The sequence below is a fragment of the Oryx dammah genome, unplaced genomic scaffold, assembly GCF_014754425.2.
Source record: "Oryx dammah isolate SB20612 unplaced genomic scaffold, SCBI_Odam_1.1 HiC_scaffold_6, whole genome shotgun sequence".
In the NCBI taxonomy this organism is placed as follows: domain Eukaryota; kingdom Metazoa; phylum Chordata; class Mammalia; order Artiodactyla; family Bovidae; genus Oryx; species Oryx dammah.
In genome coordinates, this window is record NW_024070190.1 from 14760634 (window position 1) to 14785738 (window position 25105).

The following is a 25105-nucleotide window of genomic DNA, read 5'->3' on the forward strand; positions in this document are numbered from 1 at the left end:
GGGCGGAGGAGCCTGGTGGGCTTCAGTCCATGGACAGAGGAGCCTGGCGGGCTGCGGGCCACGGGGCTGCAAAGAGTTGGACACGACTGAGCAACTTTCACTCAGTCACTCAAGGACTTCATTATTTTTTTCTGTTGTCGGCTGTGTGTGTGTGTGTGTGCGTGTACACGCACGCACACACATCTACATGCCATGCTGTGCTGGTTCAGGCGTAAGTTGCTTCTGATTGTGTAGTGTTTTCCTAAGTCTGATGAGGCTGTCACAGAAAGGGTAGGCCTTTCTTCTGAGAAATTCCAGTAGCTTCCTCTCTGCCTACCTGGTCTCCCTGCCACCCCTTGCTCAGCCCCCTTAGAGGGCTCAGGATTATCCTGGAACGAGGCCCAGGCTCCCGCACAGTCCCTGTCCTCCGTGCAGCCTCCCTCGATCCCAGAGGGCCCTGCACCCTGAGCTCCTCCACATGGTCGGACTCTCCCAGGCCTCCCTGCCTGCTCCCGTTGGCATCTTCCATCCATCTGAGAGGCCCTCCTCTGCTCAGGGAATGTGGGCTTTTGCTCAGGGGCCTGGCCCACGAAGCCTTCTACGTTGCCCAGGAACTGCTGGCTGTCCTACTTCAGCATTTATGCTATTTTGATGTAATGACCTGCCTGTGTCCCTTCTTGGCACTCAAGTTTTCTGAGAGGCAGGCCCTCGTTTATTCTACCCACTATGCTCTGAGCTTCCAACATTATCTGGCATCTTCTAAACAATGAGAGCAGCCGACAGTTGCTATGTCCAAGGCCACCTCTATTGTTTCAGGGTCACCTCACTTAATCCCAAACAGTCCTAAAATTTGGGATTATTATTATCCCCATTCTACCACAGGAGAAGCTAGAGTCTGGTGGTTAATGGCACACAGCCAGTACCTGACTGAACCAAGCGCCTACCCAGGTGCTGCCCCAGAGCACTGGCCACTGGTGTGACTGGAGTGCCGGGTCCAGCAGGGGACCCAACCTTCAGCCTACATGGCCATCTCCTGGCTTCACGTGTCCCTCTGGGGCCTACAGCTCGCCATCTCTTTGCCAGAGTTGAAGTTTCTCCAAGATAAGAGAAAGACGTTCGCAGGCTAGGCTGGAGAGCGTCTTTGTCCCCTCCTGGAATGAGGGCCAGAGACTCTGGGGCTCAGGCTCTGCTTGCATCTCTCCTGAGCACTGACGCCTGCGGCGCGGCAGCAAGTGCCTGGCCACCCGCTGGGAGCCTGGGCGCGCTCCGCCAGCACCACCTTCTTGTCGAGCACAGCTGTGCTTGGGGGTGGGGAGTGGTGCCCGCGAGAACCAGAACCAGGAAGCTCGGGGGCACCAGAGGGGCCGGGTGGCCACTTCGCCCGCCGGAGAGCCCGGGGCAAGAAAGCACTCGGCGGGACCTGGACCTTGACTGGGGTGAGACGGGGGTCACCCAGCGGTGGGCGGCTGCACCCGGCCTCGTGGGGAGGGCTGTGCATCTGAGTGAGGAGGGGCTCCCTCAGGGAACACAGCCGGGTGCGGCCCGCCGAGGGCCTGCGGCCTGGCAGCCACGCCTCTGCCTGGTGGGGCTCGCTCTGCGGCGCCCCCAGCCCATGCCCCCTCTGCCTCCACTGCCCTGGGCACGCGTCTGGGGTCAGCACAGGTTCTCCGGCCTTGTTGGAAATGTGGTTTTCCCGTTTTAAATTAAGAACTTTATAGAAAAATGTCTTTTTGCCTGAGCCCCTAATGTGAGTGCGAGGTGAGCCTCACGGGCCCTGGAAACAAGCATCCCTGGACGCCCGGCCCCACGTCTCCTCGGAGAGCCGCCTGCTGGTGCCCCAGGCTGGCCCCTCCTCAGGCCCCCAAGCTGTGCTCTGGGCTCACCTCAGGTCTGTGGAGACCCTCTGATCTTCCATCACAGAGGGTAACCCTCGTCCTCAAGGCTCCAGACAGCATTTCTCACAAACCAACACAGCCCTAGGCCCCACAGACATAAGCAGGACTCCCAGGCATAAGCGCCACACACCAGGGCAGACGGGCGGGCACACGCGCCCCACGAGGCTGCACGCACTGCACGTTCAGCAGAGGAGGCAGCCATACATGCCAGTGATGACACACGGACAGCACACGCTCCTCACGGCGCCCCTGCACACACAGGTGCAGGGGACCCTGCGGCCGGCACAGGGACGCACGGACTTACAGCCACACTGGGCCGGCACAGGCACCAGGCGCAGGTGAGTGTCTGGCCAGTTTATACCTGAGGGCTCATCTGCACTGGCTGGATGAGAATTTCTGAGTTTTCTCTTTTTGCATTTTTCTCTATTAATCCACAGTTTGAGACAATTTGATAAAATTCTCCTGGACAAAAAAAAGAAAAAAACAATTGAAAGACAGGAGTTAGGAGGCAAAGGCAGCTTAAGACACAGTTGATGCAGCTGACTGGGGGGCAAGCCAGCAGAAGGCAGGGAGGGGAGAGGCCCAGCAGCTGGCCCGGGCTGGGCAGGTGTCTGCCAACCTCCAGACTCCATCCCACAGGTACTGCTACTTGTTCGTGCCCTCTGAGAGGGGCTGGGAGTCATGCGGCAAGGTTACAGGAGCTCCTTGGGTGAGAACACAGCCTGGAGAAGTTAGACGGCCTGTCAGAGTCCTCTGCTGATCGGGGTGGACTTCTGGGAGCACTCTCACAGTCCTGGTTTGCAGCTTCTCACACACAAACGCCCTTGGAAGCTGAGGTCAAGGGAGACCGAGCCTGGAAGGGGGGGCGATCTTCATGGCAGGGCAGGGTGCAGGCACGGGGAGATGCCTCTCACTTGAAGTCACCTTCCTGCCGGCATCTAACACCAAGATTCCCAAGGCAACTCGGAAAGAAGCAAGACTTTCTAGGATGTCAGTCAACTTTCTGCCAGGCCTGGGTTTGTGGCGCATCAACAGCACAGGGCTCTTCAGAAAGTCCCCTGGCTGGGTTTGCTGGGATATTCTGAAAACTAAGAAACCCCTGGGCTGGCACATCCTGGAGGCTGCAAAGAGAGCCCCATCATTCTACATTTTAGCCTGGGAACTCCTCCTTCCTTCACAGGAATCACTACCTTCCTCTGGCCCTTCAGGACACAGACCAGGAGAGAGGCAGGTCCCAGGAAGGTTGTAGACAACCGTTCAGGACAAAGGGATTCCCCAGGCTTCCACCTAGTGGGGGTGGCTATGTCCAGCCCTGGTGTCTGGAAATAGGTGACGACGGTCCCTACCTCACCCTGCATTTGAAACCAGTTAGAATGATAGTGTGACCGCCATGTGCATAGATGAAGCAAGATAATTCCACAAAAATATCTACTTCTGCTTCATTGACTATGCTAAAGCCTTTGACTGCGTGGATCACGACAAACTGGGAAATTCTTAAAGAGATAGGAATACCAGACCACCTTATGTGCCTCCTAAGAAATCTGAATGCAGGTCAAGAAGCGACAGTTAGAACTGGACATGGAGCAACAGACTGTATAAATATATAAATTTGCATACAATTACACCTGTCCTTTTTACTTGTCCTTCCTCCTGCTGAGTAACAGAATCAGCTTTAAAATAGAAAAGCTATATTTATTTTGCATAATACTGCTACAGCAATGGCTAAAAATAACTCTGATATGCTGTTAATAATCAAGGCTGAATACCTTGTTCTAATTGAGGAGTAATTCATAAGCTAATTTGGATATCTGGGAACCAGTAACATGCAATAGATCCTTTCTTATTTTTCTCTCCCTTTCATCCTTTTGTATACTGTTTTAAAAGGCAAAACCCTGTAAAGTGATAACAGACCCTAAGTAAATGAAAATGGTTTGAAGAAAAAATTACACATGTAGCTTTCCTCATATATAATTCATTAAAATCTTGATTTACAGGAAAGCTAAGCTAGGAGATATTCAGACTATAATTTCTTTCTTACAGTGCTCAATTGTTATACTTCTATAATTTGTGTGTATTTAGGAGTCCAGAATTACATCTATTCCTTGTGCTAAACCTATCTGATGATTGCTCCTGTTGTAGCTGTATTATTTATCCAGTATAATTAGAAAAGCAACACTGCTTTCTCTTAGGAATATTTTTTTCTCCAGGTGATATTGTTACTCACCAGGGAATTAGCCTGGTCTCGGACTGCTGTTTATCGGTGCTGCCTTCAGCTTTACCACTGTGCAAGTATCAGTAAACCATGATCCCTGCATGAGGACCATCATATCTATGTTCTCAAATTTTACATGGTTCTCATGTAACTGTCCCTTCTACACATAACTGTCCCTTCTATTGGCAAATGACATTTTAACAGGTAGTTGATTTTTCCTATGGGGTCAAATTTGCATATAAATAATTTGTGCAGAACTAATCTTTTCACATTTTTTGTCTCCTTCTTTTTCTCCCTCCCTCCATCTGTCCATCAGTCATGTTCAGTGTTTCAGTACTATGCTAAATACCATAGGGACAGAAGGAAGCATAAGGCTCAATCTTGTCCTCAAGTATAGTTCACCATCGGGACTTCCTTGGTGGTGCAGTGGTCAGGACTCCACGCTCGCAATGCAGCGGTCCCAGGTTCCACCTCTCTTTAGGGAACTAGACCCTGCGTGGCACAACTGAAAGAAAAAAACAAACAAAACCCCTATATTCTGCAACTAAAAAGATCCTACATGCTGCAACTAAGCTCTGCAGCCAAAACGAATAAACAATTTTTAAAAGTATGGCTTACCATCTATTGAGGGAAAAAATGCGTATGTGCACATAAAAGATCAACAACCACAATGCTGTATGATATATCACGAGTAACAGCACAAATGCACGGAGTCTGGAAGATCCAAGGAAGGTACCTGGGGCTGGATGATGCGGTGTGCTGACTGAGTCTGAGGACTGGTCTGATGTAAGGGGAGAAGCACAGGCGCTGAATTGGAAGACCAGGGGTTCACTTCCACCCCTGACCACTGGGACCTGGACCTGACTTCCCTCATCTGTAAGTTGGGAACCATGATTACAATAATATTTCTCTTCTATTTCAATTTGTGAATCATACAATCATAAAATCAAATGCGGTTATATAAAGATGTTCTGAAAACGTTAAAAAAATTCCAACCTAAGGGTGTGTTGTTTTAATTTTTCATCACACACCATAGTGTGTATGTTCAAACATCACTAATAATGAAGAAATGTTAAAAGTTCAATAGGAAGAGGGGAGCACTACTGATATATATGTTATTTAATCGGGAGAGAAAATGACAAAATAAAAGACAGGGCTGTGATACAAATATGACTTTTTCAGGTACAACCCATACTCTATTCTACCTCTACTTAATTAAAAGGTAATAACTGTTATGAATAATGTGGGGATAATGATAGGCAATACTTACTGAAATGTGCTAAGAACTTTTTATGTATTGTCTAATTTAATCTTCATAACAATCCTAAGAATCTATCATCATTGATCCCATTTCAGAGGGGGAAACCCTGGGTCAGAGATATTTTCATTTGGCAAAGTCACACAGCTAGTAACAAGCACAGGGTTTGAATCTATCTGCCCAACGTCTAAGCCTCTATTTGTTTTATTTATTTATTGTTGGCTGTGCTGGGTCTTTCTTGCTGCACGGGCTTCTCTCTAGCTGTGGCTGGGGTGTCTCTTGTTGCTCGAGGGTGCGGGTTCACCGGCTGCAGAAGGTGGGCACAGGAGCTGCAGCTCCCTGGCTCTACAGCACAGGCTCAGCAGCTCCGTGGAACGGGGGATCTCCCTAGACCAGGGCCTGAACCCGGGACTCCTGCGTTGGCAGGCAGATTCTGTATCACTGAGCCACCGAGGAAGCCCTTGGCCTGTATTCTTATTCAGTAATTTCCATAACTTTGGCATGTCACACAAAAGGCAGTGATGTATTTATTAAACCAGTTAAGAAATGGATATTTAAATAATAAGTTATTACAAACAAAGGTGAAGTGAGGAATGAAGCTTTAGAAGGAAGAGAAAGGCCAGTGCATAGATGACCTAACTTGCCATGTATGACAATTTACATTTGATTCTGTGGGTAATAAGGAGCCACAGAAGGTTTTAAGTACAGAAATGTGATCACTGCCTGCCTGGCATAGTGTTGGTGCTCCATACACACTTCATGAACAAGTGAATGAATGGGATTTGCCTTTTAGAAAGACTGACCTCATGACATTGTGAAATGTGGTTTGGAGGGAACTGAGACTGAAAGTAGAAAAGCTCCTGTAAAAGCTTGGGGAAAGACAGCAGAGCTGTACTGGAGCTGGCCAGCACTGATTTGAAGAGGCAATCATGTATACTTCTTCCCAACTTCAGGTTCAGTGACATTCAGTGGATGGTTTGAAACCAGCCCTGGTGGGGTTATCTACACACAGATCTCAGCAAACACTACAAATCAGGGCTCTCTTTGGGGAGAGCAGATTTACCAACACACTACTGGCCTGAACAAAAGCTACAGCAATGGGACAGAAGAGGAAAAAATACTTACTAGAAGGGTTAATGAAGTAGAATCAGCAATACTTATCATTAGTTGGTTGATGGGTGAGGAGGGTCAGTGAGAGAGATTACACAATGGTTTATCAGGTTATTGGGTTGCATGATTCCAATAGGATACCGGTGCATCTTACCAAGAAGAGGAGTTCAAGATAGGCAAAAGATGGTGAATTCTATTCAGGAAAAACTGAGGTATTTGTGAAACATGATGGTAAAGATGTCCAGAAGACAGTGGCTACATAGACGTGAGAGTAAAGGGAGCGGCATGGATTCAACATGAAATAGGGGAGCCACGAGGATGTACCTGGTCGAGGAAGTCAGTTGGGACTGAAACACTGGGAGGAGATGAACTTTTAAAGCAAAATAAAGGGACAGAGCCCTGAAAACACTGTGGCAAGTCTTCAAGTTTTATAGAGTAAATATACATAAGGCCACATGCTCTTTTGTACAAAGACAGTTTGGGTAAGTAGGTAGAATTATATTTTCTGTGTAAATACTGAATTTGGAATAAAATGATCACAGTAATGTATATGAGTCTTAAAGAATATTCACATCTGATGAAAACAGATTTATAGATTTATAAGAACTTTATAGCAAGATTTATCAAAATATCACTTTAAAACAACAAAAAGACTAAATATTCAAAAAAGTTTAACTTTATATCTATCAGAATAAAAACACTCTAGAAAAATGTAAAGTTGTTGCAGAAATCAACTAAAATGTAATTATAAGGAATTCTATCCTATACTTTTAGCTTGACATTGTAATGTTAACTGTTCATTTCTTGGCCTCTCCCATTACAGTTCACTGGCGGTGAGAAGGCTGTGTTTTTTTATCTAAGTTTGTGGCCTTGTACATAATGTGTACTCAGAAAAGAAACAAACAAACAAAATCCAACCCTGTTTCTTCCATGACAGAATAAGAGATTTGAACAGATGACCTAAAAGGTCCCTTTCAATCCTGAGAATTTTTGAAAAGGAAGTGGTGGTAGTTGCTTACCACTTAAAAGTGGGCTTGGTGGTAGCACCGAAGGGTCAGTGCAAGACTCTCAGCTCAATATGACACGAGTAAGCATTTTCCTACAAAACTATCCAACGGAGAAAAAGCTGTTTCAGGAAGTGGCTCTTTGAAATGAATGGAACCTGAGAGCTAGAAGCGTCCTTAGATAGCTTCAGATTAGGTTTCCCCATCTTTTTTCATGCCATTGTTCGCATGGAAAATGGCGGCACTGCACAGCCATCAATATCTCAAGGCATAATTGTCACACGTTCTCAGAGCTCTGGTTGGGAAGACTGATCTGGCCCAACATCCTCGTCTGCAGAGAGGGAAATTAAATCTTACAGCGGGGAAGTGACATTCCCAGATCAAGACGTTAACGTAAACGATGGGGCCAGGACTCTGGCCTCCGGACAGGTAACCAGTCTCCTCCCCACAAAGCAAGCAGGGTTAATTAGGTCAGCAATAGTCGCAGGGGATGGGGCCGTGGTCTGGAGCGGTGTTGCTTTAAATGTGGTCCCATAACCCCTGGCATCAGAGCTTGTTAACCCTTGAGGAACCTGTTTAAAAAGCTGAGACATGGGGCCCGCACACTGAATCAGGCCCTGCGGCAAGGCCCGGGAACCTGCATTTGAAGCTTAGAGACCGTGGTCCACCCCGCCTCCTCTACGGTAATTTTGGACTAGGCGCTCCTGCTCGGGCTGAGACCTCTGCGGGGCGCGTACCCCTGACCGCAGAGCGGCGTGGGCACAGCTGCCTGCGTCCTGGCGGTTAGCCGTCTGTTGCGTCCTAGCCCTTCGCGTCGTCACAGACCAGCCGGTGCCCCACCCGCGGGAGGCCCCGCCGCGCGTCCACCAGCCTCCGGCCGGGCTGCTGAGCAGGCTGCGCGGGGCTCGGGGGGGAGGGTGGGGTTGGGACAGAGGCGGCTCAGCTTCGCCCCCTGGAGGCCAGGTCCCTCCGCAGGCTAGCCGGCTCGGGGCTCCCCTCCTCCGCCGCGCGCTCCTACTTCCTCGTAGTCCCGCCCCCCCCGGAAGCCACTACGGCGCCTGCGCCCTCTACCTGGCCCCGCCTCCCAGCGCGAGCGGAAGCTGGCCGATCTCCCATAGTGCCTCGCGAGTGCGGGCATGACAGAGACCTGGGTAGGCTCCCTCGCGGCTTTACGTCGGCTTTGTTGCGGGTTCTCTCGCGCCAGGGCGCTGTAGGGAACCGGGGCCTGGTCAGTGCTTTGTCTGCGGATGCGATGGCGCTTCTCCGGGGCGTTTGGGGCGTGCTGAATGCACTGGGAAAGTCAGGAGCGGATCTCTGCGCGGGCTGTGGCAGTCGACTGCGCTCTCCCTTTAGGTAAGCCTGCTTGCCTGCACTTTCGGAGGCTGAAGGGGCTGTTCTCCGCTTTCTGTCCCCCCTAAAATGGTCAAAACTGACGTGGCCCTGTGATTCCGACCTCGACCTTGCCAAGGGGATGATAGCTCTGAGACCAGGCCTTACTGCATCAGTACCCCTTGCCTTCCTTCCGGCCTCTTTTCCCCTCCTCCCGTCCCTCCTCACTCTCCTACCTTGGAGCACCGGGTTCGGCGTCCCCTGCGAAGTCGCCCCAAGAGTCCTGCCTTCATCTAGCCATCGAGGCAAGGCCCAGGAGCTGGAGATACATGCTTTCCCTCACTCTCTGCCCTTGCTGGGAGACTTCAGTTTTGCACACTCTTTCCCCTGGGTAGGACAGGATTTTAAATATCATTACTGTTCTTGCCGAAGGTGTTAGGTGTCAGATATATAGCATCTTGATATCTTGCTTGGCATCTATGTTCACATAATTATGAATACGGGTACTTAAATGTTTAACACTGGTTATTTTCGTTTTATTTACATGTAGTTTTGCGTATGTTCCAAAATGGTTTTCATCCAGCTTGAGTGGTTATCCAAAGAAACCTATGACTTCGTACGTTCGATTTTCTAAAGAACAGCTGCCCATATTTAAAGCTCAAAACCCAGGTAAGGAGTTTGGGTTATATACTCTTCTCTGATGTAGTAAAGATGCCACTAAGCAGTTAAATTGCGGACTTGATTTTCAGTATCAAGGCATCTGTTGAATGCAGAAACATAACCATTCTGTTTGATGGCCTGTAAAATAGATATACCTGGGCTTGTATGAAAGCCACCTGCCAGTGCAGGAGACATAGGAGTCGCGGGTTCAGTCCCTGGGTGGGGAAGATCCCCTGGAAAAGGGGGTGGTGACCTGCTCCTTTATTCTGGCCTGGAAAACTATGGGCAGAGGATCCTGGCAGGCCACAGTCCATGGATTTGCAGAATCAGACACAGACTGAAGCGACCTAGCAGGCGTGCGTAAGAAATCAGTGTAAGCACAGCAGGAAGGTAATTTTACGAAATAAAAATGCTGTAAATGTAATTGAGAACTGGTGAAAGGTATTTTAAAAATAGCATGTAGAATGGAAAGTACTCAGGAAAGAGGATGAAAAAGCTGAATTTGGGGCCTTGTGGCCATTGGCCTAGAGGACCATTGACGAATCATCTTAAACCTCTTAGCTCCTGCTTCTGCCACTGCGAATTATTAATAAAGTTGCAGTGAAGTAATCTATGTGGATGTGTTGCATAAATTTTAAAGCTGAATACAGGTTATTATTAATTTTAAGAGCTTTTTGACTGAAAACCAGTTCTTGAATTTCTGAAAGATTTCCAGTTAGGTTTGTTGACTCCCTAGAAAGACTGGTTCCTTATTGGGGCTGTAGTGTAAAGATAGTGACCAAATTAGTAAGTGCTGAGCTTTTCTTATAATTTCTAAAGCTTTTTCATATGCATTACATCACAGGGCACTTATGAAAATCATGTGAGCTGTAATAGTCACATAAAGAACTGGTTTAAGAGACATGCTTCAGTACTCACATCTTTTGAAATGTAGGACTTGAAATTAACAAGTGGTTTGTTAAATCATTTATACCTTGTCATTCCAGTTAAGATGGGAAGGAAATAGAGAAAAATGATTTAGTTCTAGAATAATTTAGCTTGTTTGCAAACAATATTTCTGTAATTGAAATGGTGGTGTTATATGAATCAAGACTATATTTTGTTGTTTAGTCAGGTTTTATGAACTTGGTCATTCCTGAAAGACTTGAAAAAAATGTTTTTGATTGAAATATGAAGTAGAAAACTTGTAAACACTGATTCCCCAATTGCTTTAACTTAGTTATCAATTCCTGAGGACCATTTTGGTGGTAAGTGATACTATTCCTTAATTTAATTATTAAATAGACTAACAATGTTAGATAAAATATTAAATTATTTATTGTGCTTAAATTCGTTGGTTAAAGAAAAACTAAATCATTTTAAGTTGTTTGTGGTAAAATGTCTGTAAAAATACTTAATTTTAGAGCTAATGGATTATGCTTTCCTGAAAGTCTTTAGAAATTGATCCTGAGATGTAAAATGGTGATATCAATTTTTATTTCATTTCATAGATGCAAAAAATTCAGAACTAATTAAAAAAATCGCCAAGCTATGGAGGGAACTTCCTGATTCAGAGAAAAAGGTAAGCATGTAAATTTCCAGCATTGCTGACCAGTTACTTTGCAGGTAAGGACAACTGTCGTGTCCTTTAAGGAACCAGATGACCCAGAGTTGTTTTTTTTTTAACGTTTGTTATCTCAAAGGAATGTCATACTTTTTCATCCACATAAATGATGAGAATATGGATAAATGGTAGTGGTGATGAAGGGCTGGTTTTTGAAGCGATTTGAAGTTGGAGGCCAGTTGCTAGACCTTCACCTTGGATAACATATTTGAAGAACATGCGATTTGTAAGTGGGATTTCAGAGTACGTTTTCCACCTGGTGGTTCAGCCAGTTTCCTGAAGTTATTCAGTTGTCCTTCCCTGTCAGGCGTGCTGTTTAATCAGCCAGCAATAGCTTATTAACTTATTTGGATTTTATATTTATAGATATATGAAGATGCTTACAGGGCAGACTGGCAGGTATACAAGGAAGAAATAAACAGAATTCAAGAACAACTAACTCCAAGTCAAATAGTATCTTTGGAAAAAGAAATCATGCAGAAACGTTTAAAAAAGAAAGCGTTAATAAAAAAGAGAGTGAGTATGGTTGAAATAGTCTTTTCCTTTGGCAAAAAACTGAAATTTATATATCTATAAATGCAGGGTTTTTTTTCCCCCTTATTTTGATGATATGGTAGAGAATGTACTTTAGTTAGGAAAAAATGGGATAGTTTCCTTCTGCCACTAGGACCACATGCCTTTTAGTATATTGTAAACCGTTTTTCTTCCTTTTGGATGTGTCTGAGTCCGAGATACATAATTAGGACTGGTGTGAAAGCTGTAGGAACAGAGTTAGGAAACAGGAAAATCAGGAATAGCAAAAGTCTTGCTTCTGGGTCTTTTCTAGAGTAACTTACTGATTTGAATTGTTCTATACGTGATGGTGAGTTTGATTCTGAATATTGCTGAATAGATTGAATTCATTAACTTCTCAATGTTTCAAAAGTACCCATTGTAGCTAATAAAGTGCCTTTAGGATGAAATTCGATTTTTCCTCATTAAAAATCCCACATGGTTCAAAATTAGTGGCTTCTAGTTGAAGGTATTAGTCCATATAAATTCTGTTATTTATCAGACTGCATCTTTCCATACCATTAGGTGGGAGGTGGTGAACTTGCTGATCCGGTATATATACCATAGAAAATGGTCATCAGAGCAAAAACATACTTCTCTGAAAAAGTAGACTCCAGCCTTTAATGTGAAGTGATGGGATCTCTCTTCCTGATCCCTGTGTCTTAAGCCCTCCTAGCTCTTGGGTTGAGGACTCACCTGATTTCAAGCCAGTGATAGTAATCTGACGCCGCTAATCCAATTAGTAAAAGGAAAAGAGAGCGATGGCATTTGCAGGGTAGAAAACTAGGGTTTATTCTCTCTCAGGAGCTCTCCCTTGCTCTTTAATGTACCCAACTAGCACTTTGAGTGGGGAGGACCAGAAATGAGGATTGAGCAGATAGAAGAAGTTTCTTATTCAGGTATTTCTGTTCCTTTCTCTCTTCTCTTCTATTCCAGTTCAGTTCAGTTGCTCAGTCGTGTCCGACTCTTTGGGACCCCATGGACTGCAGCACGCCACGCTTCCCTGTCCATTACCAACTCCTGGAGGTTACTCAAACTCATGTCCATTGAGTTGGTGATGCCATCCAACCATCTCATCCTCTGTCATCCCCTTCTCCTCCTACCTTCAATCAGGGTCTTTTCCGATGAGTCAATTCTTCGTATCAGATGGCCAAAGTATTAGAGTTTCAGCTTCAGCATCAGTCCTTCCAGTCAATATTCAGGACTGATTTCCTTTAGGATGGACTGGTTGGATCTCCTTGCAGTCCAAGGGACTCTCAAGAGTCTTCTCCAACGCCACAGTTCGAGACATCAATTCTTCGGTGCTCAGCTTTCTTTATAGTCCAACTCACATCCATACATGACTACTGGAAAAACCGTAGCTTTGACTAGACGGACCTTTGTTGACAAAGTGATGTCTCTGCTTTTTAATATGCTGTCTAGGTTGGTCATAACTTTCCTTCCAAGGAGCAAGCATCTTTTAATTTCATGGCTGCAGTCACCATCTGCAGTGATTTTGGAGCCCCCAAAAATAAAGTCTGACACCGTTTCCCCATCTATTTGCCATGAAGTGATGGGACCATATGCCATGGTCTTAGTTTTCTGAATGCTGAGTTTTAAGTCAACTTTTTCACTCTCCTCTTTCACTTTCATCAAGAGGCTCTTTAGTTCTTTACTTTCTGCCATAAGGGTGGTCTCATTGGCATATCTGAGGTTATCGATCTTTCTCCCGGCAGTCTTGATTTGAGCTTGTGCTGTATCCGGCCCAGCATTTCTCTTGCACGTGTGCTGTACGTATTGTGCCCCATGGTGACACAATAGTGGTCGGATATTCTTTTCTTTTTCCTCTTCAGTCTTTGTTCTCTTTACTTTGGGATTTTCGAGGATTTCTTTTCTTTTCTTTTTTTTAGCCGTGCTGTGTGGCTTTTGGGATCTTAGTCCCTTGACCAGGGATTGAATGTGTGCCCCCTGCAGTGGAAGCTTGGAGTCCTAACCACTGGACTGCCAGGGAATTCCCTTTATCTCTAGCACGTCTTTTGGGTTCTTTCTTATGATTTCCCTCTCTGCTTACAATGCCTGTTCTTGCAGGCTGTCCAGAATCCTTACCATATTAACCACGGTTGTTTTAAAATGCTGGTCTGATAATTTTGTATCCCTGCCAGTTCTGATGCTTGTTCTGTTTATGTTAGGCTTTTTGTCTTTCAGTATGCTTTGGGATTTTTTCTTGCTAGTTCGACATATGGTGTGCTGGGTAAAAGGAGCTGCTGTGTCTGGGCCTTGGTAACGTGGTGAGGCGCGGCGCAGGGGCGGCGCTCTGCAGCCTTATGGTTGGGGTGAGGCGCGGCGCAGGGGCAGCGCTCTGCAACCTTAGGGTTGGGGTGAGGTGTGGGGCAGGGGAGGCACTCTGCAGCCTTACGGTTGGTCTTGGTCCTTTCATAATGCCTTCCTCGGTGACTCGGTGGTGAAGAGCCCACCTGCCCAAGCAGAGATCAGGAGGGAAGATCCCCTGGAGAAGAAAACAGCTGCCCACTCTAGTACTCTTGCCTGGGCAATCCCATAGACAGAGGAGTCTGGTGAGCTGCAGTCCATGGGGTTGCAAAAGAGTCAAATATGAGTTAGCAATTAAAACCCAAGGAAACCTTTAATGAGCCTGTGGCTTTGCACTTAGGTGGTACAGGATGGCTAAAGTAAGCTGTAGTCTAGTATTTCCTTTGGTTGAAGTCTTTGAGGCTCTGATAGTATCACAGGAGGTTAGGGTCTTCATGTTTATGTGTTTATTTTTTATCTGACTGCACCGATCGTTAGGTGCAGCATGGGATCTAGTGCCCCCACCATAGATTGAGCCCCAGGCCCTGCACTGGGAGCGCAGTCTCAACCGGCACACCACCAGCGAAGTCCCAGCAGATTGGGTTCTGATGAACTCGTTTCCCTTGAGGGCAGGCCTTGTTAAGAAGAATAAAGGACTCTGGCATTTTGAAATGATTCCTTTACTTCCTGCTGAAAGCAAGAGGGGTTTTTTTCCTTGACATTTACTGTGAGAATCTGGTCAAGTTCCTGGAGGAAAACCTCGCCATGTTCTGAGGCTTTCCTGTGAGTGGCGGTGACTCAGAGCTGTCCGCATGGGGCTTCCTGTAGTTAGGTCTGCTGTGTTGCAGTTTCTCCACACCACTGCTCTCCATCTCTCTATCTGTTCCAGTAAGTCTCGACTCCCTGTGTTCACCTGTCTGTGTCTGTCTCTCCAATCTTGGGAGCAGCAATTTGCCCTGTGTCCCCTCTTCAGTGCATCCAAGAGAGTTGTTGATTTTGCAGTCTCATCAGCTTTATACTTAATTGGATGGGGTGGTGACTTCCAAACTCCTTACATGTAGAACCAGGAACTTGAAAGTCTGAGTGATTTTTCCCTAAGACTTCCATCTGCTCTCCCTGTTGGAATTTTTTTTCCCATTAGATTCCCAGTTCCAACTACTTAGAGTTCAGGTGAGGTGTGGGGACCAGGAAGTTGCAAGTGAAGCACCTAGAAGAAATTCCTAGTGGTTTTTCTAGAAACAAAAGGGGGCATGCAGAGTTAAATTGTAAGATGCTTCCTCTCCTGAGAGGCGCAGGGCCGAGAGAGTGACCTCTGTATGTAAACCAGAGGAGCCCTACTTGTGAATGAAAGCTGGGTTTGTTATTGACTGTAGACCAAATTGCCATTAAAATCCCCATCACTTTATACATTTCTGTCTAAGTTTAGAAACTCGGAAGGTTAGGACGACGCAGTGTCCTTCATTAGATGGTGCAACAAACGCTCGATGCTCTTGGGTCGTCAGGTGGAGGTACGCAGCGCTTTGTCCAGGGAGAAGTGAGCCTTACAAGGATAAAACCGTTTTTTTTAATGTTTAAAAAGATTTTGTACATACTGTTCATTTATTCAGTTCATGGAGACCATGAAAATAATATGTAAAGGGAATGTTTCTGTATGAAAATTAACTCAAAAAATCTATTCAAAACAGTACTATCAAAAATTCTGATCCCAAGAGGGAACAGTTGCATACTCATAACGTTCATTTTAAAGAATATTCTGTAATTCATGGTAGTGAATGAAGTTTCTCTAGGTAAAGTTAAGTATCATAGAGTTTAAAACTTTATCTCATCTTTCATTTTTTTTTTACCCAGGAGTTAACAATGCTTGGAAAGCCGAAAAGACCTCGCTCAGCTTATAATATTTTTATAGCTGAACGTTTTCAGGAAACTAGGGATGGCACATCACAGGTAAAACAGAACTCTGTATGTTTTAAAAATGTTTATTCTAATTTTTAAAATAATATAGACAGGAAACTTGAGGGGTGCAACCTGTCAAGTGGTGAAAAAAAGTGGTAAATTACTGTAAAGAAATAGTACATATAAATAAGTCCTAAAAATCCTTTTTCTTACCACATAAAATTTTGAAAATTTGAATGTGTATATATACATATTCAGCCATGTATATACATAGTCAACTTTTTAAATTAAAAAACAAAATTTTCACCTTTACAGGAGTGTTCAAGTTCTGCAGACTTTTCTTATTCAGCACTTCTGAATGGTTTCACAATCACTGGGAAAGAATGAGAGTTAGAGGTATAATGTTTCATACTGGGATTCAAGTGTAACCTGTGGCTTCATGTTACGTCCTTTAAAAATGTTTGGTTCTACCCATGGGAATGTATTAATCACACATATGAGTGGCATCTGTGACTGCAGAAAGAAGAAAAAAGCTTGTCCTCCTTGCTGTGGCTCAGTCTTTCCTTTATTTCCTTTTTAGAGGCTCCAAATTGTCAGTTGTATTATTCCTCTTATATGCCACGGTAAGAAAAGTTGTCTGCTCAGATTCCTGATTCTTGTCAATGTGAGATGAAGGTTTTTGCCAGTCTGATTCTTTGGGTTATTTAGATCTGTAGTTCATTTCACAAATCCTGTTGGACATCTGATTAAATTATTTCCATATGTAATGTATTTTTTCTGGCTGTATATGATTTCACTGATTACTTCCCTTGGGATTTTATTTTTCTTTACCATTTTATTTAGTGTTGGATATATAGTAGGTTACTTCTGAAAAACAAGGGATCTTCTCGTATGAGGGATTGAGCCCACGTCTCCTGCATTGGCAGGTGGGTTCCCTGAGCCTCCAGGGAAGCCCTGGAGTTTAAACTTCGTTTCCATGGCCCTACATTACTACAGCAGCAAGCCTGTTTATTTTTTAGTTGGGTTTTGCTCAGTGACTAGCTTAGCTTGGATTTAGTTTTGTCAGTATAGGAAGGCTTTGTGTTAGAGAGTCCTTCCGAATCAGTAGTCTCAACTCTGACCGCATCTTGGAACCACCTCAGACGCTTCATGGCTGGCCTTCATCTCTGAAAATTAAAATTAATTTAATCGTATCATTTTTATCCATGTAAAAAAGTATATACTCATAGTTTTAAAGAATCAAAATACATTGACATGAATCCACCACGGGTGTACACGCGTTCCCAAACGTGGATGCCCCTCCCACCCCCGTCCCCACAACATCTCTCTGGGTCATCCCCGTGTACCAGCCCCAAGTATGCCGTATCCTGCATCGGACATAGACTGGTGATTCGATTCTTACATGATATTATTCATGTTTCAATGCCATTCTCCCAAATCATCTCACCCTCTCCCTCTCCCTCTGAGTCCAAAAGTCCGCTATACACATCTGTGTCTTTTTTGCTGTCCTGCATACAGGGTCATCTTTGCCATCTTTCTAAATTCCATATATATGTGTTAGTATACTGTATTGGTGTTTTTCTTTCTGGCTTACTTCACTCTGTATAATCGGCTCCAGTTTCATCCATCTCATCAGAACTGATTGAAATGTATTCTTTTTAACGGCTGAGTAATACTCCATTGTGTATATGTACCACGGCTTTCTTATCCATTCATCTGCTGATGGACATCTAGGTTGTTTCCATGTCCTGGCTATTATAAACAGTGCTGCGATGAACATTGGGGTACATGTGTCTCTCAATTCTGGTTTCCTCAGTGTGTATGCCCAGCAGTGGGATTGCTGGGTCATAAGGCATGTTTGGGAACGCATGTGCACCCGTAGTGGATTCATGTCAATGTATGGCAAAACCAATACAGAATTGTAAAGTAAAATAAAAAGTAAATAAATTAAAAAAAAAGAAGCAGGCTTGTTATGAAAGATACAAGTTTTACTGTGCTGCCACATCACTTACTCCAGAAGCAGGTGCATTCTATTTTAGTTGATTCTTGTGGTATTTACCTCCATATCTCTAAATAATGTTCTTACATTGTTACTTCCTGATTTTTCTAAAACTCTGAGCATCACCTATATTTCAGGCGTTATCTCTCACTGTGTACGATGAACACTTAACTCTATCCCATTCCACTGTTCACTTTTCTATCAACCTACCTCCCAATATAGTTACCATAATTTTGGTTAGATCGGTGTTGAGTGCTTAGTACTATTATGTGTGCATGCTAATTTGCTTCAGTCATGTCCGACTCTTTGTGACCCTATGGACTGTAGCCTTCCAGGCTCCTCTGTCCATGGGATTCTCCAGGCAAGAATACTGTAGTGGGTTGCCATGCCCTCCTCCAGGGGATCTTCCCGACCCAGGGATCAAACCAGTGTCTCTCAAATTTCCTGCATTGGCAGGCGGATTCTTTACCGCTAGCGCCACCTGGGAAGCTCAGTGGCTCAGCCGGTAAAGAATCTGCCTGGAGAGGGGAGCCAGGTTTGATCCCTGGGTCAGGAACATTCCCCTGGGGAAAGGAATGGCTACCTACCCCAGTATTCTTGCCTGGAGAATTCCATGGACAGAGGAGCCTGGAAGGCTTATGGTCCATAGGGTTGCAGAGTTGGACACAACTGAGTGACTAACACTTTCCGCACTTAGAGCTTGGGATTAGCTCTGCTTTTCTGCTCCCCAAATGCTGTGTTGGTAGTGTTCTTTCCTATTGTTTTTGTCGCTGTGGTTTTTATGCCTTTAGAAATTTTAGTTGTTTAACTTAAAAAAATAAATCACAGAAATGAATTGCTTACAGTTCTGAAGGTTGAAAGTCCACGATCAAGGCCACACCATGGTGAGGGCCCTCTTCTGGTCCGTAGCTAGCACCTCCTCTCACTGTGTCCTCACATGGTGTGAGTGATTTAGTTATTCATTGTGATGTTAGGTAGCACCAGAAGTAAATACCTTCCCATCCCTTTGATTTTTTTTCCCATGAATTAGTTTTTTAGGTGAAAGATTATTTATGCATGCAGCTTCATAAATTATTGTTTAACACACTGAATATGAAACTTACGGATTATATATAAGCAAGAAGATACGTTATGAAAGAACTAAAAGCATGAAAGCAATTCTTTGCAAAGCTAAGAGAGCAGTTATTTAATGAGTAACTATCCCTGAATATACTAAAGGTATTTATAAAGGTAAGCTTAAAATATTCAAAACAGGCTCAGGTACTATCTGGGTACCTCACTTTTTGTTGATAGGAAAACAAAATTCGCTGAAAGTTCTGGTCAGAATAGTAAAGTTAATAGTTTTAACTCTACTTCTTAAAATCAGTGATAACGTCCTGCCTTTAATAGGCGCTTTTCATGCCCCTCTCCCTCACGTTCTCTGCCTCTGTCTCTCTCTCTTCCCGGCTCCTTATTCTCCACCCACCCGTTTTCCTCCTCAGCCTTTGCTCTCTGGTAGCAACACCGCGGGCTGTGTGAGGGGCACTCACTGTCTCTCTGCCTCTCCTCCAGCTGTGGGATTCCTCCATCCCTTTAACTTTACAGACAAAGCTCCCAAACCTAAGGGGGGTCATGGCGCTTTTTCCGGGTCACCTGGTTCAGCTCGGCTGTGTAGAAGAATCGGTGCTGCTTTGTTCCCATGATGACAACTGAAACACACTGGCACAAACATTGGCGTTAAGTGAGCATTTGACCACAGAGGAGACAGAACCGCATTTGAAGCTAGACTGACAGTAGCTTATATTTGAATATTAATGTCTTTGAATTCAAAAGGATAAATATCCGCACAAACAAAGGAACCATCAACAAAATGAAAAGTAATCCTGCCAAATGGGAGAAAATAATTTGCAAATAATTTAGAGAACTCATATGACTCATTCCTCCACCCCAGAGGAAAAAAATCTGATTAAAAAACGGGCAAAGGATCCGAATAGATATTTTCCCGAAGAAGACGTAGAGATGGCTAATAAGTATATGAAAAGGTGCTCAACATCATTATCAGGGAAATGTAAATCAAAACTACGATGAAATACTACCTCATATTTGTTAGAACGGCTATTACAAAAAAACAAGTATTACTGAAGACGCAGTAGAAAGGGAACCCTGTGCTAAAACAGTAACAAAAGAGCACGTGGACACAAATAACACGGTGATAATCGCGCAGGTTGCTGGGTCGGGTGGGAGGGCGAAGTGGGTACAGGTGGTCAAAAGGCACAGACTTCCAGTAAGCATTGCACTGTACACCTGAAAGTGTTGTTATAGGTCAGTTATATCTCGGATTTTTGAGGAGTCTTTGTCTGTGATTCTTGATATCTGAGTGTTTGTTGTTGGAATGAATAATAAAACAGCATCTTTCTTTAATCACTGAAGTCCCTATATCTGGTACTTAAATGTATATTGTTTTACAGGTAAAGCTGAAAGCTATAAATGAAAACTGGAAAAATCTCTCTAATTCTCAAAAGCAAGTAAGTAGTATGGTTTTAGTCCCAAGTGCCTAGTTAGAATATCTGTGAGAATATATTAGGGCAAGGCTTGATTCATGTGAAAACAACTTTATATTACACAGTGTTTTTAAATTATTGTCGTATTCTTGGAACCAGTTGGGCTTTTTTCTTTTGGGAGTTTTTGATTCCATATCAAACTGGTGTTTAAAACAGTGTCTCTCGTAACTTAGTGTCATCATATGCAGTGATGATCACACCCTGCCCCTGTTGCTTTTCCACACTCCAGACCCTGGAATTGTAGCAACTTCATTAATACTTAAAAATCTTTATCTCTTATCTATTTCTCATCTAATTTTTATCTCACAAGAATATTTCTTTCCAACCCCCCCCTTTAACATATAGAATAGTAAGATAATTTCTGGAATATTTTTGGAGAGCATCCCAGAAATTAACTGCAAAGATTCCTCTAAAGAAATCATTTTAACAATTACACTCTTTCTCAGGTATATATTCAGCTTGCCAAGGATGATAAAATTCGTTATTATAACGAAATGAAGTCTTGGGAGGAACAGATGATGGAAGTTGGACGAGAAGATCTTATACGTCGCTCAATTAAATACCCAGCAAAAAATGACCCTGAGAAGTTTTAAAATAGAAGATTGAGTTATGTTCATAACGGATAGACATAAGAAACCAACTAGGTCTCAATACCTGAAGCTATTGTAAAATTAGAATGGGTAAAGTTGGTGAACATTTATATTTAATTCCTTTTCTGTAGCCCATGGACTTCTGCCAGCCAATTCAATACATTTTGTATTGGTGTCTTGCTTTTGAAAACCCAAACAGAAAGAGTTCATGTGGAATTTATTTTGTGTTTAGGAACTACTGAGCATCAAAATAATACATGAAATGTAGCAGTGAATCATTTTACCTTTGATAAAGGTAAATCAGACTGTGAGGTTTTTTTATACTTGATGATTATGGAAAAAATATTCTTGTTTCCTTATATTATGGAAGCAGGAGTTTCCTATTCATAAGTGTCTCAAAGTTTGTAGAAGCCATAGCGTTCGCTGATATAACTGCATTTTTAAAAGAGCATCCAGAACTCATGCTGGTAAATTCCAAATCCTTGGTATAATTCTTATTGTAATCAGAGCTGATGGTTGTACATGTGAGGAATTTCTGGTGTCAGCTGCAGCTTTTATAAAAGGGATAGATTTATAAACCTTTTCCTCATTATCTTTTTCCTAAATTAACTAAAAAATTATGTACCAAATCTATGCATATTATTTTATATTGCATAGAATAAAAATTATGTGTTTCCTAATTATGTTTTAAGGTGAAACATTCATTTTATAGCTTTCTGGGATTTTTGTTTGTTTTTTTTAAACAAAGTAGGAGTTTTTATACTGAATTATTTTTTCTCTTATGTAAATACATTTATCCAGAAAGTAGAGAACTTGTTTGGTATAAGTTTTAAAATGAGAGATCTAAAAAAATCATATGTCTCCAAAGTCTCTCAAATTGGAACCTATAATTTTTAAACATTTGCATACCATATAAAAGCCTGTATAATAATTAATAGCCAGTTCTAGCCTGATGCCCACATCCAGCCCACTGCCTGCTTTTCATGGCCTTGTCAACTAAGAATTGTTCACAGTTTTAAATAGTTAAAAAAAAAAGCATACTTCAAGACACATGAAAATCAATATGAAATTCAGTGTCCATAAAAAAATACTCTCTTGGAACACAGCCACACTCATTGTTTATGACTGTGTTTGTACAACAGTGCAGTTGACTTAGTTGCTATAGACAGGTGCAGCCTGCAAAGACTGACCCGTGTAGTGTGGAATGAGATGCTCTTAACTTACTCGCTGTGGCTCAGTGAAATACATCTTAACAGTTTTCCAGTTAGCATTTAAACCTTACCATCTTCTAGCATTTGATTATCTTCTTAACGAGAGTCAAAGGTTTCAAAATCCACACCACCTTTTTGAGCAAAATATTCAACTGTCATCGTCAGTTCACATGAATTTATAACTCAAATTTATTTATTTACTTTGTATTTTTTTGTATACTTTTGCAAAATATGCAAAAAAAAAAAAAAAAAAAGTGTGTATTCTAGATCTCCAGAAAGAAGATTTTTGTAGTTTGTGGATAGAAAATAAGTAAAAGAATCACTAAAAAATGACTTGTTACGTACTGAATTTGGCAAAGGTCGGGACTGTAGAGAAAACTACAACTTAAGAGGACTAGCCTAAGATTTAAATATATGAAGTTGTTTGACGTTTTCAAACAACTTTCCTCTATGAATGGTAATGCAGGACAAAGTCTGCCATTATGTAAATGCCCCTTGGTCTGAGGCTGGAGTATTCTGGGGAGGAAGAGATAGGGAAGAAAAGGACATTTGCTAGTGTCTGTTGCAAGCTTTCTCAATTAGGTTTCCAGGAGGGAATTAAGCCCTAATTCCCTATGGCATGTTGAACGGTGCTGGTTTTGTACCATCCTTAGGAGAATGGAGAGAATAATCACTCAAATAATGTACTGTGTTCTGTGCTTCAGATGAGCCCAGGGAGCACACGGGAGTCAGTGTTTATAATAAATATTGTAGGGTGGGTGAGGCAGAGAAGTGAATTATAAACTCCTGTAGCACAAATGTATAAAACACAGATTCATACCTACCTTCTGAGCTCTAGGCATTTAGCTGCCTGTACTGTTTTACACCGAACACATTCAGATATCTTCCTGAATATACTGGGAAGTTCAATGTCTACTAAGTTCTCATGTATATACTTCTTAATATAGGGAGGAAAGGTATGAAACTGAGAGGAGCTATAGCAAAACCGTTTTGTTTCTAAAAGGGTGTCATTGTTAACACTTTAAGGATAATCTAATTTCACACCTTAATAAACTTCAGTTCATGGCGTACCATGTATTAAATGCCATCCAATTTAACAGTATATACAAATACTCTGTTATGAAGAATGAGAGCTTATATCAGTAACCAGTGGCTAGGTGTGTAACTGGTCGCTATTCTTAAATTGACTGAATAAGAAACTCTAAAAGCTAAAGAATTGTGACCAGGGAAAAGATGCTTAAGTGAAAACAGTGTTTATGCAGTCACAGAGATGCTTATGTTCACTAGAGTACCAATATTAGATTTTATAAAATAATTTGACAAGGGTGTGTGTGTAATTATTTTCTGATGTTTAAGGTATATGAGCAGATTCAGCCTACTGTAATAATGTAAATTTGCTGTTGCTTTTGGGTAACTCCTTTTTTAGAAATGCCATTTTTTTTTAATAAGGTATATGCTTTTTTAAATAGTTGGCCATGAATGTGTATATTTACATTTCTGAATTAAAATGGAGTTAAAGTAGCAAATTTTATTGATATTCCTGACATTTACTGTACCTAAAATTAATCACCACCAGATTGTGCTAAAGCAGCAGGAACTTCTTATATAGGTAGGTAAGTGATTTCCATTATTTCTCTTAATTTTACCAATCTTTTTACTGTAAGACTACTACAACAAAAAAAGAATACTCTCTTCCTTCCTTTTCTCTCCTCACAGCCACTATTCCTCTTTTCAAAGCACCAAGCTCTTACAGACAAATTTGAAAATGTTACAAGTGCAGATAATATGTTTTGAAATTTTAAAGCAGTAATACTCTTAAATTGAACTTTTGGGAAGAATAAGAAATGAACATATTTATTATTATTTTCAATTTGTAAAATTTTCCAAATGGTAAAACTGTACAAAGTTAGTATCATTGTTCTATCACATTGTTCACAAATAAAGTATTTTTGGTAATTAAATCATTGCTTAAAATTGACTGTAAACAAAAATTTTAAATAGGCTAAACATTTAAAAATTACCCTAATGGCAGAAAGTAAAAAAGAACTAAAGAGCCTCTTGAAGGTGAAAGAGGAGAGTGAAAAAGCTGGCTTGAAACTCAGCATTCAAAAAACTAAGGTAATTGCATCTGTTCCCATCACTTTATGGCAAATAGAAGGGGGAAAATTGGAAGCAGTGATATGTTATTTTCTTGGATTCCACAATCACTGTGGATGGTGACTACAGCCATGAAATTAAAAGACACTTACTCCTTGGAAGGAAAGCTATGACAAACCTAGACAGTGTATTAAAAAGCAGAGACATTACTTTGCTGACAAAAGTCTGTATAGTCAAGGGTGTTTTTCCAGTAGTCAGGTACAGAAGTGAGAGCTGGACCATAAAGGAGGCTGAGCACTGAAGAGTTGATGCTTTCAAACTGTGGTCCTGGAGAAGACTCTTGAGAGTCCCTTGGACTGCAAGGAGATCAAATCAGTCAATCCTAAAGGAAGTCAACCCTGAATATTCATTGGAAGGACTCATGCTGAAGCTGAAGCTCCAATACTTTGGCCACCTGATGTGAAGACCTGACTCATGGGAAAAGACCGTGATGCTGGAAAAAATTAAAAGCAAAAGGAGAAGGGGTGGTAGAGGATGAAATAGTTAGAAACCAAACTGTGTCAGATGAAATTCATCCACCTCTGAGCCCTGCAAAGGATTGCCTGTTGAGTACAGTGCTGTTGCATTTTATGGGAATATAAATTATGCAAATTTAAAATATGAATAAATATTTGAAAGTTGTGTATGATGCACGATGTTTGAAATAGTGCAATATTAAATTTTTTTTAAATGGCTGGGAGTCAGAATTTCAAAACACTTGGACAGCAAAGTGAGGGCAGTGTTTGATATTACTATATGCAGTCGCCTTTAACACAATTTAACTTTATTGTGTCAGTTTCCTGTAGTGCTTTGAAAGTTTTGTAAATGATCTGCTGACTTGTACTGCT

General features: G+C 42.6%; 1 protein-coding gene across 1 annotated transcript; it reads left to right on the forward strand.

Moving 5' to 3' along the window:
* The first annotated feature begins 8550 nt into the window (after positions 1 to 8550).
* TFAM (transcription factor A, mitochondrial) lies at positions 8551 to 24082 on the forward strand. Its single transcript, XM_040242796.1, has 7 exons — positions 8551 to 8811; positions 9338 to 9456; positions 10938 to 11008; positions 11417 to 11566; positions 15737 to 15832; positions 20228 to 20284; positions 20767 to 24082. The coding sequence occupies exons 1-7, from the start codon at positions 8711 to 8713 to the stop codon at positions 20911 to 20913; spliced, it is 741 nt and encodes a 246-aa protein (XP_040098730.1). The 5' UTR covers positions 8551 to 8710; the 3' UTR covers positions 20914 to 24082.
* The last annotated feature ends 1023 nt before the right edge of the window (positions 24083 to 25105 follow it).